This window comes from Nannospalax galili, unplaced genomic scaffold (assembly GCF_000622305.1).
Source record: "Nannospalax galili isolate Female #2095 unplaced genomic scaffold, S.galili_v1.0 scaffold638, whole genome shotgun sequence".
Lineage (NCBI taxonomy): Eukaryota > Metazoa > Chordata > Mammalia > Rodentia > Spalacidae > Nannospalax > Nannospalax galili.
The window spans coordinates 636,225-655,491 of record NW_008341884.1 but is presented as its reverse complement, the minus strand read 5'-3'; the positions used below and the strand labels follow the sequence as shown (position 1 = coordinate 655,491).

The 19,267-nt window shown below is 47.3% G+C and overlaps 1 protein-coding gene across 2 annotated transcripts in view; it reads right to left on the bottom strand.

Annotated features, from left to right (window-relative positions):
- The window catches only part of Tmtc1 (transmembrane O-mannosyltransferase targeting cadherins 1), a 220,634-nt gene that overhangs the window by 84,680 nt on the left and 116,687 nt on the right, over positions 1-19,267 (bottom strand). For both annotated transcript variants that reach the window (XM_017799233.2, XM_017799234.2), the window contains one exon: positions 12,588-12,777. In XM_017799233.2, the coding sequence (XP_017654722.1) occupies positions 12,588-12,777 (190 nt within the window). The remainder of the gene's footprint in view (positions 1-12,587; positions 12,778-19,267) is intronic.

Genomic DNA, 19,267 nt, shown 5'->3' with positions numbered 1-19,267 from the left:
GCGGACAGGTCATCCTCCAGGTGGAGGTCAGTTGGCAGGGAGGCCGGGCCCTTCCAGAGAAGCAGGGGACCGGCTTGTTACAGGAGCCGTCGTCAGTGCCAGTGTGTTTCCCCACACCTCTAAATGGGTTTCAGAGAAACGAGTGTGTTCACACAGGTCTATAAATGGCGATTATATTTCAGTCCTGGGTTTGCTTCCCAGCCCAAGGCTCTGGCTGGCTGCATCAGTCCTCGAACTCCAGGATGGTAAAGCTCCCCTGGCAACCTCAGATGGGCAGAGCCAATGCTGGTGGCTGAATGCACTTAACAGTCCACTTTGACCATTTGCCTTCAGATTCTCGATGGCAGACACCATGCATGATTATTTAGATGTCTGGCACACACATGATCGGCATTCAACATATATGTGGGAAGTTACATGGTGCACTGGGGTCCCTCAAACACTTGGAGAGTCATTTTATAAACTCCAGACAGTGCAAGTTAAGCAAAAATAATTCTTGAAACATGAAACATAAGCTTTGTAACATTAATTTGCGGTGAAAGCTCTGCAGTCTGAACATTCAAAGGTGTCTCATGAGGGTTTTGAGGAGTGATGTCCACTGCTGGTCACTGATCATCGCCATGGAGGAGGACTTCTGCACTCGGCTGAATTTATCCATTGCTACGGGGTCTCATGTAGCACTATGACCTTTCTGACAGGGAAGAGTGATACCTTTCATGGTACTGAAATTGAATTTCAATTTTTTCATTATTTCAATGCATTAAAATACTCAGTAACTTGGGGTTCTTCTCATGGAAGTGGTTTTTAACAGGAATCTGGAGTATTTCAATCAACTGAAATGAATCTGGCTTCTCCATTTGATTACACAGTGCAGGCTCACCTCTGCTGGGCACTCTGAATTCCAGGGGATGAGATGGAGGGATGGGGTCATCATCTTTGTTCATTCTCTGGCTAAGCACTGCCAAACAGTGACCATCCCTCTGTGTAATACGCAGCCCACTCTATGCGGGTGTTCATCCCTGTGCATAATGTAACAATCCATCCTGCTCAAGCTTAATTCTGATTGAACCTTCACAATGCTATGAAGATTACTATCTTTAGTCTAACATCTTCCACGCCTTCAGCTTTTGGGTCCTTTGGAAAAAGCTGAAGTTCTAATTAGGCAAAATGCCAGGCTGACTGTGCCCCTCAGGAGAAGCCCGTCTCAGGGCTGACTGTGCCCCCCTCGGGAGAAGCCGGTCTCAGGGCTGACTGTGCCCCCCTCGGGAGAAGCCCGTCTCAGGGCTGACTGTGCCCCTCAGGAGAAGCCCGTCTCAGGGCTGACTGTGCCCCCCTCGGGAGAAGCCCGTCTCAGGGCTGCAGAGGCACCAGGCCTTTCTTCACAGCTGGAGCGTCAGACTCCTGCTCTGCTGCCCATTTGGCTAATGCTCTGCAGCCCTGTTTCCTTCCTTCTGTTCACAGGAAATCTGTCTGATTCTCCACTTCAGCAGATCCAAGTTTACAGTTTATTTAAAACGTCAGGAACTGAACCCACAAAAGCTGTTATGTGGGTGATGCTCTGAAGGATGGAGAAAACACAGGCTCCACCAGGTGACTGGGAGAACGACCTACCTCCAACCCTACTTTCAAAACCAGGAACACTTTCAAGACCACGACAGATCACGCTGAGCTAAATGAAGGACAGAAAGAGCGAGGCTGCTCCGGGGGCTCTGTCTGCTCTGCACTAGGGACCTTGGATTCATCGCCCAGCGAGGCTGCTGCCTTCCCACCTGCTGGTCAGGAGCAGGGTGCTATTTCCATTTTTCCCTTGAGGGTGCTCCGGCCTGCACCGCTGGCAGTGATTGGCTTGCCTATTTTTGGCACAGTTACTGTCTGGAATGTTTCCATTAGGCTTTGAAACCTGATTGCCCTGTCAAACTCATGCAGGAGTCTAATCCTCAGGCTTAGGCTAACAGTATTGGGAGTGTGAAAAGTTACCCTGGTGATGGAATTTAGAGATGGGGCCTTGCAAAATTATAGATTTGATGCCATCATTAGGATGAGCCCGTAAGCAGATCCTAGGCTTTAAAAGATGAGGAAGACCACAAATGAGAGTCATGGACACACTGAGTCCATGAAAAGATTCAGTCAAGGAATCCTCACTGAGCCATTCTGTCTGGGCTCTGAACCTCCAAAACTATAAGCTAAATCAACCTCTTTTCTTTTCAAAGGATCCTGCCTCGAATATTGTGCTCTAGTATTAAAGTCAGATGAGTTCACGCTCCATTGCAAACCTCTTTCCCTATGTGTCCTGCCAGGAAGGAGGCCCAGAGGGCAGCAGAGGGGCTGCAGGAAAAGAAGCAGAGGAGGCTGAGGGAACAGACACAGAAATATGGTTTCAAGAAACGTTAGAAGTCTGGCACAGGCGAGATGATGGAGCTGGACACCCAGCCCGGCTCCTGTCTTGGATAACCCCGGTAAGCCTCTTACTTTCAAGGTTACCGAAGTTATAAGAATTTATGTTATACATATATTCAGTAAAGATAGGGCCAAGGGAGAGAGCTTAGTCAGTAAAGGCTCAGTCAATAAAGTGCATGTCTTGCAAGCCCAAGGCCCTGAGTTCAATCCCAGGCACCCATATAAAAAGCCAGATGCAGTTGTATGCCCTTGTAATCCCAGCACTGGGGAAGCTGAAATGTGTGGATCCCTGGGGCTCAGTAGCCGCCCTGCTTGGACTATGTGATAACCTCTAGGCCAGCAAGAGACCCCGTCTCAATAAACAAGGTGGGTTGTGCCCAATGAATGACAGCCAAAGCTATCCTCTGACCTCCACACATATATGCACACACATACACACACACGTACACACACATGCACCTGCTCACCCATGTGCGTGCATGCTCCCCTACACAAACACGCACACACACGCACACACACACACGTACACCTGCTCACCCATGTGCGTGCATGCTCCCCTACACAAACATACGTGCACACACACACACACGTGCACCTGCTCACCCATGTGCGTGCATGCTCCCCTACACAAACACGCACACACACGCACACACACACACGTACACCTGCTCACCCATGTGCGTGCATGCTCCCCTACACAAACATACGTGCACACACACATGCACCTGCTCACCCATGTGCGTGCATGCTCCCCTACACACATGCGTACACACACACACACACACACACGTGCACCTGCTCACCCATGTGCGTGCATGCTCCCCTACACACACACACACACAGAATTCAAAGTTGATCCCTCGAGGCTGGTCTCAGCTACTTCATCCCTTGGTCCACACACTCAGCCAGGACCCTGACCGAGGCCCTAAAATCCAGGTTCTGGGACAGTCTCCTAAGACATGTGCAGGCTCCATATCTCCAAGGGGACGTGAGAAGACACCACTGAGTCTCTTCCCTGGTACTGATGTGGATGGGACATGCTCAGGGGTGACAGAGCGGCTTGGGGTCAGCACCGACAGTGTGCATGCCCTGACTCTGCTCAGCTCAGGCTGGTGGCATAGTCCCTTCACTCTCCTGAGCACTAATGGAAATGCTCACACAGTAAAAACGTAAAGGGGAATGAGTGAAGAAACGACGCCTCTGAGACAAGCAGAGAGGACTCACTCCACGCCTTAAACAGCGCTTTAGTACAGCCCAGCCTCCTGGCTAAGAGGCATTGCCAGATCACTGGTGAACAGAGTAGGAGGTGGGCTGAGTCAAGTACTCAAAAACCGACATTTTAGATTCCTGGTCTTTGATTCTGAATCTCGGTTGTTTTTCCCAACAAAGCTTTGTGACTGATTTGTTTTTAATTAACAGTCTGAACTTTCTTGCCAACAGTGGCTCCTGAGATCACCACTTAAGTCATTCAAGTACAATTATACAATTACTCTGCAGGGGTAAATGAGGTAGGTACGGAAGGGCTCAGACTGTGCTACTCCAAAAATAAGTTAATTTATGACTTTACTTGGAAATGTAAAGTTAGGTTTTGCTTAAGAGTGCTTTCAAACGTTTAAAGAAAAAGCAAGGCCAAAATCTTTTAGAAGGTTAACTTATTAGAAAATATCAGTAAAGTAGAAAATGTCTTAAGCTAAAGCTCCAAGAAAGAGTTAAAGGAGTTAAGTTAGAAAAAGCTGCTAAAGGAGTCTCCACCTAATTAGAACCCAAGTGACACAGGAACTTGTGGGTCCACAGGGAGGTCAGAAGTGAACATCCCTTACCTCCAGCTTTTATTCTAAACAAAAATGAAGGAAGGCCGTAGAAAGCGGCATAGCTTTGGTTTAGGAAGGTCAGATCAGACAGATGAAAGGACAGGTCAGCCTTCCGAAGGTCTAGTTAAGACTATAAACCATGTGACAGAGCATGCTGAGGGCTGGGCAGGAGCCGCAGGAGAACAGAGGCCGGAAGCAGGATGTCGCTGACTTCAGGATGCTGGGTCAAGGATGCTGTTCCCCAATCTGACAGATGAAGGGAGGAAGGCTCCTAGGTTTTAGGACACTGACCTCTCTCAACTTTGTTTTTTTGAGACAGAATTGCTCAGGGAACCTGAAGCTCTGTGCCCAGGCAAAGCTGGCTGGTCAGTGAGCAACTAGCCTCCGCCTATCTCTGCCTCCCCAGGGCTGGGGTTACAGGCACCTGCCACCAATGCCTGGCTTTTATATGGGTTTTGGGATTAAATTCAGGTCCTCATACCTGTGCAGCAAGCACTTTACCCACTGATCCATCTTCCTAGCCCATGAGACTCCCTCAACAAAGCAAACACAAAACCCCTAAAGTCTCACCAACTCCAAAGCCAGTCCTTCCACAGGCAGCACCGTGTGGGAAGTGTCAGTCCTCCACCGTCATCTGCGTTAATAGCAATGCACAGATGATGCTAACTGTGAAGGCAGCCAGGTGAGGCTCTGCTCAACAGTCTAGAAAATCCCACCCCAGGGCATCCAACAGAAGGCATCAGTTACACACAAGCCTAAGTATTCCTGCTAACAGGACAACAGGGCGTGCGGCACACACCATGTGCTCCTTGTCCAGGATTCCACTCAAGGGAAGTTGGAAATGGTTTGGGATGTCCGTCTACTCTCCTGACACCCAGCCTCTGTGACCGGACAGACAATGTCCACATGTCCACAGCTGTCCACAGCTGTGTAAGACACAGATTTGCCTGATCCTACTTACTGAATAGAAAATCCATATTATATTGGAGGACTGTTGGAAGATAATGATAATGACCTCTTTTCTGCTTTTATTTTCAGGGTCTCCCTGTAGCCCCAGCTGGCCTGGAATTCGCTATGGAGAACAGGCTAGCCTCGATCTCACAGAGATCTGCCAGCCTCTGCCTCTCAAGTGCTGGGATTAAAGGCGTGTGCCACCAAGCCTGGTGATAATACTTTTGACAGGAGAAATCAAACACTAGGATGAAATTGTCCCTGAGGAGTGGGCACAAAAACACGTTCTTGTGACCCGAGGGATGCACGAACAAGCTGGGGGCAGCTCTGTGGGACAAAGGTCTACAGTTCACCTCTTTACTTCCTGTTATGCCTCTAAGCCAATCCTTCAGGATTCATTCATTTATAACCTGTTTTGCATAGCTCTTCAGGAACATAGGTCACTGCTTCTTAGGGTCCACTCAGAAGGATCTGGAAGATCAAGAGTGTCACTCCAAGAGGCACATGTTCCCATGTGTTGAGATTGTAGGGAGCGAGGGGGGGGCTAAGGAGGGAGAAAGAGCTTGGGAGAGTACAGCAGGACCCCATCAGAGCCCTGGGCTCCAGAGAGGCCTTCAAGGAGAGAGGAGATGTGTGCAGGAACTTGGATCTGGGGTCGTCTGTGGCAGAGGCAGGAACAGCGTGTCTGGGGCTCGGGTGCCTGGGCCTGACACCGTAATTGGTGGGTGGCCTGGTGACACCCATGACGGGAGGAATGCCACCATATTCGTCAGCTTTTTGCGGCTATAACAAAATTCCTGAGATAATCACTGAAGATGAGAGGTTTTCCTCACAGTTGTGGAGGTTACATTGTGCGGTTGGCGGGCTTGGTGCTTCTGGTCCTGAGGGAAGGCAGTCCATCGAGGAAGGGACTGTGCAACCCGGTAGGGCTGCTCACCTTGAGGTGACCAAGAAGCAGAAAGAAAAGCTCAACCAGGTCCCATTCATACCACAGGGCTTCAATCCTTTTGGGAATGTTCCAGATCCAAACCAGAGCAGCTACAGAATCCTAGCAACAAGCTCAACTTCACAGAGTGCTCCAGGGAAGAACGGGGGGGGGGGGATAGTTTAGCCTTTCCCCCCCTCTGTAAGGGTTCAGTTAGGAACCAGGATAGATTTAAATTCAGCAGAGTCATGACTGGATCTGGCTTTGCTGGGACCAAGGAAGTCAGAGGGGCAAAAACTAAGTATGTAAGTCACTGCTCCTGTGGAAGCTCATGGCACAAAGAAGTGGTTTCGTACCTACACCATTTGCTCAACAACTTCTAAAGCTAACCAGAGACTTGCGATGCAGGGTGGTGGCCGCCTTTGTGGGAGAAAGGAGACTACACATTTTGTCTGTCTCTCCGGCCAGGAAGTGCAATTCATCTGCCCGTGTGGAAGCGTCACAGGGAACAGATCACTCGGTTCCATACTCCAGAATTAATAAGGAGACATAGAGATGCAGTGTCCTCTCAGTGAAGATCTAAACAGCTTAGCAAAGCATTTCCCGGGCAGTAATTCACCCTGCTTATCAAACCAACTATAGGGATGTGCTTTGCTTTCTCCAGGTGACTCTGTACGCGTGACAAGGTTAGGACTCCTCTCCTAAGCACTACACAGACGACAGAGAGATTCAGGCATGTTAACTGAAGGTCTGGAGGAAGTCTCCTAAGGTGGATTTGGTTTCTGCTCTGACTCAGAGTCTGCACCCCAAATTAAAATATCGTCCCTTCCCAAATGTGTTGCAACCCAGGGATGCCTGTTTTCAAGCCTCTGCTATGTCCGATGATAAAGGCCTGGTGGGTAATTGAGTCTCGACAGAGGCAGTTCAAGGTCTCTTTACAAATCGCTGCATTCTTCCCTCAACCTTTCACTACAGGTTCAAACAGCTTAAACTTAATGGGCTAATGGCATGGAGCAGAGGACAGAAACTAGGGACTCATGTTTTAAAACAGGTTTAAACGTATAATTTTCCAAGTTCAGGCATGTACATACCGACTTTATTTCAAAGCAAGGAAGACACAAACATAAAAGGGCCCATTTCTGTCCAACAGAACAATCTTAAGTCTCTAATGTGAACATGAAAGAACACTTTATACAAAATGAAGTCTGGCATTATAAAAAAAAGGATTTAACCCAACAATCATTAGGTTCAGTTATATTTTTCTTGGGAAATGACTGCAAGGCAGTAGGAAAAAATATTTCAACAGAAAAACAAAGGGTAAACAGGTTTCTTTAATGAGCATTGGTGTTCAGTTATTCCCAGGCCAAGACCCTGGCATGGTGAAAGCCTGACTTCATACAGAGTAGGAAACTTGAGTTCACTGGCCAGACACCCAAGTCCAAACGAGCTGTGTGCCTGCAATGGAGTTTTCAAGGCAGAACCAGGAAGGGTGACATTAATGAAAACTCTTCTCAATTAATCACCATTTGGTACCAAATGGCCAGACGCCCAGGCTACAAGCCCACAGCCAATTTGGCCATTTGAACGTGCCAGGTCCTCCTGTAAACACTAGTGGCCTCTGGCAATCAGAGCCAGATGGGATCCAGACATGAAAGCAGGTCTTTGATGAGATTCTGCCCTAGTGCAATTGCTTATTAGCAGCCACACAGCGGCTGCTCACGGAGCTCCAATCTCTTCAATGTCCTCCAGCTTTCCTATTGGAACCTTCTGTGAACCAGGCCTGGTGGCTCATGCCTATAATCCCAGCACTCTGGAGGTTAAAGCAGGAGGATCCCAAGCTCTAGGCCAGCCTGGGCTCTATGAAACTAGGTCTCTAAACCAAGAAAGAGCCTTCTAGGAAAGGATTAGGACCCACAGTGCATGGAGCAGGGAGTGCCTGCTCTCCACCTGGCAGGGTACTGCCAGCAAAGCAGGTGAAGGCAAGGCTTTTCCTTAGTCCAGGCATGGTATCACTCTAGAGTGACTCTGGAAACTGCCATTCAGTGACAGTGGAACAGCTGTTGTAGGTGACTCTGCATCCATGACCTGACGCCTAACAGACGGATTTTCAGAACCCTGGGCACATCCCAATTCTAGACTCTCAATCACACATGTTGCTAATGACAGCCTCCACAGAATGAAAAACCAAATTCTGTGTTGAGAGCAGGCTGGACCGCAGAGCAGGAGTGGGAAGACCAGTGAGGCTGGAGCAATAACCTAGGTGATGGAGGATGGTGCCTCTGATCAGTGGCTGCTGGAGGGGAGTGCTCACAGTGTGACTGACATGTATAGAGTACAGACACACATAGATACACTAGGGTGGGGAAAGGGGGAGGGAAAGACAGGAAGTTCAAGAATTCTGGCAAACAGTAGAATGTTCTGGAAACGAAATGCTTGTGAAGGTAAACTGCTGAGTTCATTCAGCGGCTACCAGGGATCTGGACTTGAGTCGGACACTGTACAGACAGCTACGCAACTCTCCAACCCCTCTATCCATAAATTCAGTGAGTCTTACAGCCGAGGCATAACATCAGAGGGATAAGTAAGTTGTTTGCTTATTAAACAGTGTGACTTGTGCAAACGTAATTGCACTGCAAAGAATAAAGAAAATTATTTAATGATGTAGAAAAACTCCTGCAGGCCCTGATCAAAAGCAAAGGTGAGTGCTCCAGGGCGAGCAAACGATCTCACAGAACACCAGGGCGCTCCAGGGCGGGCAAACGATCTCACAGAACACCAGGGCGCTCCAGGCCGAGCAAACGATCTCACAGAACACCAGGACACAGGCTTTGTAAGGGAGTGAGACCTAGACCTTGGGACACGTGACTTAGACCTTGGGACAGTTCTCTGCCCCAGCTACACTTCCAGTACAAAGCGGACTGGCTTCCACTAGATGTGGGTGACCATCAATTTAAGGACAGATTACCAATTAAAAGTAGAAGCACAGAAGAGAAGTCACAGCCCCTGAGCAGATACAGTGACCCCATGGCACAGAGTGTGTGGAGGTCAACAGTGCATCTTCGGGTGTGTGCTACCTCTGGTTTCCAACAGGGCATCAGGTGAAAGGGTAAGTTTACTTCCAAACTCACCTCAGAAAAAGGACAAATAAACTAAAATGAAGGTTCTGCAGTATGGCCTTACAGCAAACATGGACAACAGCTACCGAGTCAGAAAACAGTGTCCACGTAGAAGAGTGTGATCACAGGTAACAAGCTGGCAGGAGCCAGGGGGTGCTGTGGCTAGAAACTGCCTCGGCCAATCCAAGATGAAGCTGGACTCACACAGGGGCCTTGGCAGCACAGTTTGGGGTCTCAACTATCAATGGGCCTGAAGCACAGCATATCAGAAGGGAGGTCTTGTGGACTGCAAAGACTGGGTGCACACTAGCATGAGCCAGAAGTAAGGAAGGTCAGGACTGGGTGCAGCCATTCACTACTGAACGTGATCTTCACGTCCCCAAGCTCAATTTCATTCTACTATTCAGTCTATTGAAGCATGACATGATTCACAAGGCTCTAAAATGGACATTCTAGAATCCAGGGAGCTGTGCTCTACAATAATACGACAGCCTATTAGTTGCCTGAGCAAAATGTAAAATAAATTCAAGAAATCTGGAATTACCTCCAGTTCAACTGTATGGATTTAGGGATGGCTGACATGCTACAGGGTTACAGCTGTGACAGGCTGCATGAGCAGGAAAGCTTCAAGTACCTTGTTCTTAAAAAGAGCAACAGCACATTGCGCTTCCTTTGGTCTGTGTCTGCTGGGCAGTGCTGTCCCACCCGCTGCTTCAAGCTCCGTTCTGGATGAGGCCGGGAGGCCCATATGCAGATAACCTCTTTCCAGCAGTGGCTCTCTCAGCCTTGCCCCTGACAAGAGGTGTGAGGGTTTAACTTGGACTCCATGACAGGCTGGGAATCTGTGTGCCGGGTGTCTGCTGTTTGGGGTTTGTGACATGGACTGGCGGGAGGCAGAGCAAGGCTGTGGACTTATGGGAAGGAAGGCCCTGGAAGGAACACAGCCATCTCTTCAGGGGAGGAGATCACTAGTGGTGTCCCCATGCCATCCCTCCATTCTTAGCCAAGCCATCAGTGGTGGTAACCTCCACTGGTCACCTCCCTATGGACCTAAGAAATGGACTTGTTTTCCAGGGCTTAGAGATACAGCCTGCAGTTTGTCCTGTCTCAGGGAAATGGTTTGGGAGATGGAGACGGACAGATGGATCAGCACAGAACTATGGCCTCAGTCAAAAACAAAAGAAAGAGGCTCAGAGGCCCACGCTTACAGCAGGGGGCAAACAGCACTGCCACTGCCATCAGATCTAAAAAGATCGCCGTGTCACCGGGAACCATCGTTTGCAAAGTCAGGGGTCTTCCTCTCCCTCGTTTTTCTCTGGTTTTCCAACTGTGCTACACGGCTATAAAAGTTATAAAAATTCCTTAAAATCTCAAGACAGCCTATGAGACTGTCCTAAGACCCAAATTATTCCTGAATATGACGGGGCATTTCCTGTCACATAGCAAGACCACATCACAGGGCACAGGAAATGAGGTGTGAGACAGATGGGCTGCACACCACTGAACACCCCACGACAGACAGGATACTCTCTGATGTAAGGCACCGCTAGTCACTGGCCTGACAAAACAGTTTCTACGAGCAGTAAAGAAGAGCCTTGGGGCATGTTCAGCCCATGATTCTCCTGGGGTCTAAGCTCCTTCATGGCTGAAATATCCTTCCTCCCCACTGTACAGATATCCCCTCTGAAGGACGATGTCCTCACACAGAGTGAGCACAAATGAATTGGAGCTGATGATGTAGAAATTCTAGACTGTTCTCCATACTCGGTATCTAGGTGCCAAGGTTACAGCACCCCACCTCTACCTTCACCCCCTCCCAAAGGATCAGCTGATGATCTAGACAAAAATTACAGAGACAATTCATGCTGGTGAAATTGTACAAAGGTGATGAATTCATTCAGATGTGTGACAAACAAGTCTCATGTTCCACACGGAGCTTCACATGTGCATGATGTGTGTGGCAGTCTGCCATGAAGGCGTGCAGAGATTTTCACACAGCCGTCTACAGCTTTCCTGCCCCCCCCCTAAATTTCTTACTGCTAGCTGGGTGTGACGACACATGCCTGTAATCCCAGTACTTGGGAGGTGGAGGCAGGAGGATCAGGGCTCAAAATCTTCTTCACATGCATAGAGTTCAAGACCAGCCTGGGCTACATAAAACCTTATCTCTCTTAAAAAAAATATTATTTTTATTTTATGTGTATGAGTGTTTAGCTTGCATGTATGTAAATGCATCCATATCATGCAATGCTCACAGAAACCAGAAGAGATCCTCTGGAGCCACTGGTTATGAGCCAACACGTAGGTGCTGGAACTCTGTGTCCTCTGCAAGAGCAGCCAGTGCTCTTAACTGCTGAGCCCCAATCACAAAAATTCCAGCTGCTCTGTTTTTCTCCCCAACCAAATGAGCTGCTTCCAACCAGGAAAGCTGTGAGTTTTTAGCATCAGGTCGGGGGATAAGACCACCTCAGGAAAAGCTTCTGAACCAGCACAGGAGCATTTTCTAGTTTTCTGCTCCACTGATCATTTTCTAAATGGTAGAATTTAATAATTTTGTTCAGTTTTATACCATTTTTTTCTGAAAGAAGAAATCACCAAATTATAATAACATTAAGTGGATTGAAATCTTAACCATATATATATATATATTTTTGGTCTTTTTGAGACAGGGTCTCCCTGTAGCCCCAGCAGTCCTGGAGCTCACTATGTAGACCAGGCTGGCCTTGAACTCACAGAGATCCACCTGCCTCTGGCTCCCGAGTGCTGGGATTAAAGGTGTGTGCCACCATGCCCAGCTTAACCATATTTTTAACACTCATAAATATATTATTTATCAACATTTCATTTACCAAGGCATTCTATCAAACAAATTCTTTCAAACATTAGCCAATCATACCAGGAAACAACCGTATTTTTTTAAAACTTTTAAAAAAATTTTATTATTTTTATTTTATGTGTATGTGTGTATTGACTTCATGTAGGTAAGTGCACCCATATCATGCAATGCCCACAGAGGTCAGAAGTGGCTGTCGGATCCCCTGGAACTGGAGTTACGGACGGTTGTTAGCTGCCATGTGGGTGCTGGGATTCGAACCTGGCTCTTCTGCAAGAACAACCAGTGTTCTTAATCACTGAGCCATCTCTCCAGCCCTACAACATTTTTATAGAGTAGTCAGACACACTCAAAGATATCACAGAAGTAAGGCAGTCAGGGTCTATTAGCCCTGCTAAAGTCTTTAAAATATTACATCACCTATTAGGAAAAGTAGATATGCAGTTTGTGAGTAATATTTGACTTTGGCCCAGACTTGCATGAAGAAAGGACATTAGCGAGCAGAGATTGTCTGTGTTTGAATACAGAATCCATGTGCTCTTGGAGAGGATTACCTTGAAGGCAGCCATGCAGTGCAGGCTCAGCAAGCCCATCACGATGGCCAGAAGGACAGTGGCTAGGTTCCTCACATCCCAGATGGTTTCCACGAGAGGGATGCTGCCCACCTGCCAGTCATAGCACAGGGTGATGGGGGCCAGCAGAAGCCACACGTTGAAGGCCAGGAGGTAGGAATAGGTTAGGAACCTGTGGGAGAAGAACAGCCGCTGAGACACAGCTCCACGTCTACAACATTCTGCAAACAGTTTCCACAGTTCTACTAAACAGCATCTCTGCTCCCTCAACATTAGAGGAAGACAGGAAAGACATCAAGCCATCCATCCATTCCTGTATTCATGAAACTGATCACCTAGAAGCATGTCTCACAGCTTCTAGTCAGCACTGGGTACTGATTTTCAACAGTAAGCAAATAAGACGTCGTTTTCATGAAGACATTTAAATTTATTACAATAAGCATATACACTGAATCAGAGATAAACACAACGGAGGAAACATCTGGCAAGGGCAAGTGACAAAGCACACCTCTGCTTCAAAGAGGACTTCCTGTCCCTGAACTATCCTGTCCTAGTGTCCAGAATCTTGCAATATATTTGAAAATATTTCATCATTTTGACAACAGAATGGTCCAGATAGAAACTATTTCCTAAAGTCAAAGTATCTATCATAGGGAAAGCAAATCCCGTTTGCAAATAGAGAAGGTTATCATTCAAGAGGAGGGAAATGCAGATCAGCCAGGGGGAGGGGAAGAAGACACTGGGTGGGTTCTTACACCTCTTCCTGGTGGGACGAGGCACTGAGGTGCAGCAGGAGGCCTTCTGTGCTCTTCCTTGGGACTTGAGGAACTGAACACACTAAAAGTCATTCAGCTGACACAGTCACCAAGCAGCAGCCTCAGTCCCTCAGAACTGCACAGCTCTCAGTAGAGAGCAAAGCTGTCCAGACCTGTACTAGGAGGTGATGAACCCCAGATGACCTGCCCAACCTCCAACATTAAAATGCTTGCTGGAGAAACTGTAAGGCCACAGAGAACCTGTTCTTTGTCCTTGCTGACACCCAACAGGCCTCTCTGATCATGTCTCCTAGACCATGTACAAAAGGACTGTGTTAGGACTGTGACTGTGTAGTGTAAAACTGAGAACTAGGGCTAAGGAGACACACAAGCATGGAGGCCGAGTCTGATCCCCAGAATGGTGACAGGCTCTTGGATCCCCTGTGCTGGGGAGGTGGAAACAGGAAGATCCCCGGAGCTCTAGGACCAGCCAGCCTAGCCTACTTGGTGAGCTTCAGGCCAGTGAGAGATCCTGACTCAAAGGAGGTGGACAACATTTGGGATAACTCCAGAGGCTGACCTCTGGCCTCCAAACATACACGTACTCCCACACTCCCATGCACATGTACACACATGAACAGAGACAGACACACATACACACACACCCCTGCATTAAAGAATCAAGCTCAGGAAATGCTCCAGGACCCAAGAGCCATACTTTGAGATGCAGTGACAGAAAGGCTGGGCCTCCGTCTCCTCTTCGTGGGGGACAGACTCCTAACTTGGTAGGGCCAGCTAGCAGACAAAGCTGGCCCTTTTCCTCACAGCAGGATGGGCTCAGCGCTTTGCCTACTGTCAGTGGCGACTGAGATGAGACCTGTTCTCACCACTCTCATTGATGGCCAACCTAATTTGTCTATGATGCCCTGCGTGCAATTGAACAAAACAGGCAATGCCTCGTCCCCAAGGACTTTACGATCGCACAGCGCAAAGGAGACATCCTGAATAACAAGGGCAGGACGGGATGGACACCATAAAGCCCGAAGAAACTCTCCTTGCTGGTCAGTCTTCTCTGAGGGGACCACTGGGTAGACATGAAGGTCAGAGCAGAGTTTCTTGTTACTTTCTGTGACAGTTAATATACGTCGCCAATCTGACAGGACTTAGAATCACCTAGGTATCGCACCTCTGGGGGTGTCTGTGAGGACATTTCCAGAGGGGTTTAACTGAGGTGGGAAGACCCACCTTGAAGGTGGGAGGCACCATCCCACAGGCCAGGGTCCCAGACTGAATCAAAAGGAGAAAGTGAGCCTGGGCACCAGCGTTCATCTCTGCATGCTTCCTGAGTGTGGATGCAAGGTAACCAGTTGCCTCACACTCCGGCCACCGTGCCTTCCCTGCCATGGTAGACTACACTCTCGAAGTGTGAGCCAAATGAACCCTTCCTTCCTAAGTTTCTTTTGTTAGGTGTTCTTGCCACAGCAATGAGAAAAGTGACTGATATTTTCCACTGCAGAGTCCCTTCAGCCCAAACTCGGCCAACAGTTACCCTTCCCCTAGAACTTCCAAGCATATCAACTCTGTCACCTCCTCTCCCTCCAACTTTGCAGTGAGGAAGACTACTTCCAGTGTCTCTCAGACTCTCACACAGAAATATGCAGGGCTGGGGCTGCTTCTGCAGTATTTCTCAACACTTCCGTCTCGCATAATTTTCAGTAAGAAGGTAACCAACAATAGGAAGAAGGGCTGAACCTGCAGGCTCTGGTCTATGACCAGCTGCAGAACTGCAACACCAACATCAAAATTACCTGAATGAAAAGCCTGACCCTTTAGGTTTTTTTTTTTTTTTTTTTTTTTTTTGATCTTTTTGAGACAGGGTCTCCCTGTAGCCAGAGCTGTCCTGGAACACACTATGCAGACCAGGCTGGCCTTGAACTCACAGGGATCCGCTTGCCTCTGCCTCCCGAGTGCTTGGGACTACAGGTGTATGCCACCATGCCCGGCAAGTTTAAAGAGTGGGCCTGAACTCAGAGGATGCCCATTCCTGGACCTGTCTGTCTCCTGGAACTGTACTGACGGGACTGTCTGCTGGAACTCTGTCCCAAGTCCTGCCCTATCCATGATTTTATTTAAAATGGTTTCTCCAGCTTCAATGGGGGAAGTACAAGCTTGGCTCCACCTTAATCTTAACAGTCCATCTGGACTTTTCATGTCTAGTTCTAGAGTATCTCATTCACCCAAGGTCATGCATCCTTCCCAACCTCCATTGTGTTCAATGTAGATGGGTGCACTGCCTTTCAGTGCTTTGACGGGTCAATTCTCAAGTATCCCCTTCATTCATTCATTCATTCGTTAGTCAGTCATTCTTTTTCTGCGTGGAGTACCAAATTGAGGTTCCCAGGAAACAAGATCAGGTACCCAGGTCACTAGATACAAGAACACATTTTTTTCTGGGGTTAATTAAAAGTCCTTAGTTCAGATTATGCCCATTTTATGTCATTCCTACAAATGGTCATCTCGAGCACAGCTGGTGGCATCACTGTGGGCAGCTTTCCACAGAGACCTGGGAAGCTCTCTCATCTCGGTGCAGAGCCTTCACATGGCTCAACTGGTGAATGCTGAGCCGCACATGTCACAGACAAGGGAGCTGTCTTTAAAAATACTTAGAAACATTTTACTTAAAAATATTTAAAAATACTTAGAAATAATAGATCTAAGGTGGCCATCAGATGATGAAAATATTAGCTTAGAAGCTGGTGATGCATTGCCCAGTCGATGGACAGGTAGGTACCTATGATCCAGCACACCTGAAATTCAGGCAAGAGAATCATTAGATGTCAGAGGTCAGCCTGGGCTACCTGTCTCAAAAAGCCAAAAACAAGTAAACAAACAAACCATGTATCCAGAGTTCATAAATCCACTTTAATGTCACAGAAAGGGAGACAGACAGTTTAACGCACCTCTGATGGAAATACACACTCATGATAAAGTAGTCTTGTCAAAAACTAAAAGACAAAGGCTTGAATTTGATCAAGTCTTAAAATTTTAAGTGCCAGTGTGGAATAAATAAAGCACTACTAGGACAGGCCACATGATGTCTCAAGGACACATGTATATATATATGACTGGGAGAAATCCCTGAAGCAATGATATTTTAAACAAGCACATGAAATGGGGGAGGGGAATATGCACAGTTAACGTCACTCAGAGGCTCTCAGGTGCAGGTTTTGTTTAGATGCTGTCCTAGTTTGTTCTCCATTGCTGTGACAAAATACTCTGATTAATACCAACTTGGGGAGGAAAGGGTTTATTCAACTTATATCTCCCAGGCCACAGTTCATTAGGGAGCCCAAGGCAGGAACTCAGGGCAGGAACCTGGAGGCAGGAGCTGGAGCACAGGCCATGGAGGAACGCTGCTTACCGGCTTGATCCCCTGGCCCCTGCTCAGCCTGATTTCTTATGCAACACAGGCCCACCCGCCCATGGGTGGCACCACCCACAGTGGGCTGAGCCCTCCCACATCACTCATCAAGAAAAGGCCCCTCGGACATGGCCACAGGCCAGTCCAATAGAGGCAATTCTCCAACTGAGGCTCCCTCAACCCAGGTGTGTCAAGTTGACAAACGCTATTCAGCACAGATGCTGTGATGGCTGGTGTTGATTTGATTTGATTCTAGCTCAGAGGCTCTAGATCACCTGGAAGACAGGCCTCCAGGCACACCTATAATGGACTGCTTAGAGTAGGTTATCCTCTGGCATGCTTTATGCACTATCCTGATTAGGTAAAACTAAAATGGGAAGAGCCAACCTGACAGGGACATCACCACTCCCTAGGCTTGAGTTATGGGCTAAATAAAGGAGAAAGTGAGGTGAGCACCAGCATCTTCTCACTGCTTCCTGACTGTGGCTTCCAATTTGACCAGCTGCCTCCAGCGCTGACGTCATCAGCTCCCCACCATGACGGATTGTGCCCTCCAACAGGAACTAAAAGAAGCCCTTTCTCCTTAAGGTACTTTTGTCAGGGTATTTTATCCAGGAACAGTAAAAGTAACAAAGAAAGATACTAATTCAAGCAAACAACTGCTAAAACTAACACCTATAACATAACTGGAAATAAACTACAATACTGATGGACAATAGAATTGGTTAGAGAATTATTAATTTTAAAATATTTTGTTATTTTTCTTTTATGTTTATGAGTACATTGCCTGCATGTATGTAAGTGCACCCGTGTTGTGAAATACCCACAGAGGTCAGAAGAGAGCACTGAATTCCTTGGAACTGGAGTTACAGTTATTAGCTGCCATGTGGGTGCTGGGAATTGAACCTGGGTCCTCTGCAAGTGCAGCTAGTGCTTTTAACTGCTGAGCTATCTCTCCAGCCCCCAGAATCATTTTTTTATATCATTATACAAAAAATTTTTTTATTTTCTTTTAGTTAAAAGAAACTTTAAAATTTTCTTAGATATTTTCTTAAAATAAGAAACTCTACATAGAATTAGCAGATACTCTGTGGGCCAGCTGCAGTTAGAAATAAGAAAGGCTGTCTGAGCGGTTCTGTCCCCCCCACCCCCCCCCCCCTGCTTACGGGTTTTACCATACAGATACTGAGTACACAGGGAAGCAGGGGAGTGTCAGGAGAGCTCCTACCTCTGCTCCATTCCATCAGTCGCAGTCTGCAGCCATCTGGCTTATTCGTATTCCGTCCTCTCTTCTCCTATGCCTAGTCAATTATTTTGAATCCATTCCTCAACTGTTGTTTTGATAAACTCAAAATATCAATTTATTTTGTTTGTGCATATTTTATATTTCCCATCATAGAACTGCAAGAAGACTACACACTTTAGTGCATGCCTTTAATCCCAGCACTTGGGAGGCAGAGGCAGGAGGATCTCTGTGAGTTCAAGGTCAGCCTGGTCTACATAATGAGTTCCAGGACAGCTGGAGCTACAGGGAGACCCTGTCTCAAAAAGACAAAAAAAAAAAAAATTAATGATTTTGGCCTGGTGTGGTGGTGCACACCTTTGATCCCAGTACTTGGGAGGCAGAGGCAGGTGGATCTCTGAGATCAAGGCCAGCCTGATCTACATAGTGAGTTCTAGGATGGCTGGGATTACAGGGAGACCCTGTCTCAAAAAAAAAAAAAAAAGTTTATCTGAGAACAACTGGTCTTTGCCCAAGATTTATCTACATGACACACAGTAATTAAAAATACCAGAATGGTGGAACTAACCTTCCTGGCTGTTTAACAGACATACTTTCAGGTCTATAATAATTTGGTCAGAAGGACATAAAGGACAGGTTTTGCTCCTTGCCCTCCTATTTCGACTATTTCCAGGGGACTATGAGCACCTCTCAAAATGTCCTATAATGGTGGTGGGACACCTGTCCTCTTGATCAAGGAGGCCAAGGAGACCCCACCAGATGGACTTGAACCAGTGTCCAGTCTATAAAGAGGAGGGTCAACACAGAGGAATCATTTCCTCCATGCTTCCAAGAGAAGCCAACCATGGTTGAGCAGGACCTTTGACTTATCTTCACATAGGTGGAACTGGTAAAAGAAAGGAGCCAGGGGCTCCTCCCAAGCCCTTGTGACCCCTGAGGAACAAATCCTCAAATGACCTTAAGAGTGAAAATAAATCGGTTTATCTGGACCAACAGTATGGCCTTAAACACCCCAAAGGAAAGTATAACCAAAGATTAAAGGGGCCAGTATAATTTCATAAGAGTCCATATATATAGCTAAAGGCTACATAACAAGCAACAATGCCAGACAGGCGATATCTTCTTTTGAGTTGTTGGTCAGGGTGGCCAAAGGGATTCCCAGATAGTAACCCAGCATAAAACTGGGAAATTAAACAGCAGACCCCAATCTTATCCAAAGGCATATTGACAACTGATTATTGCC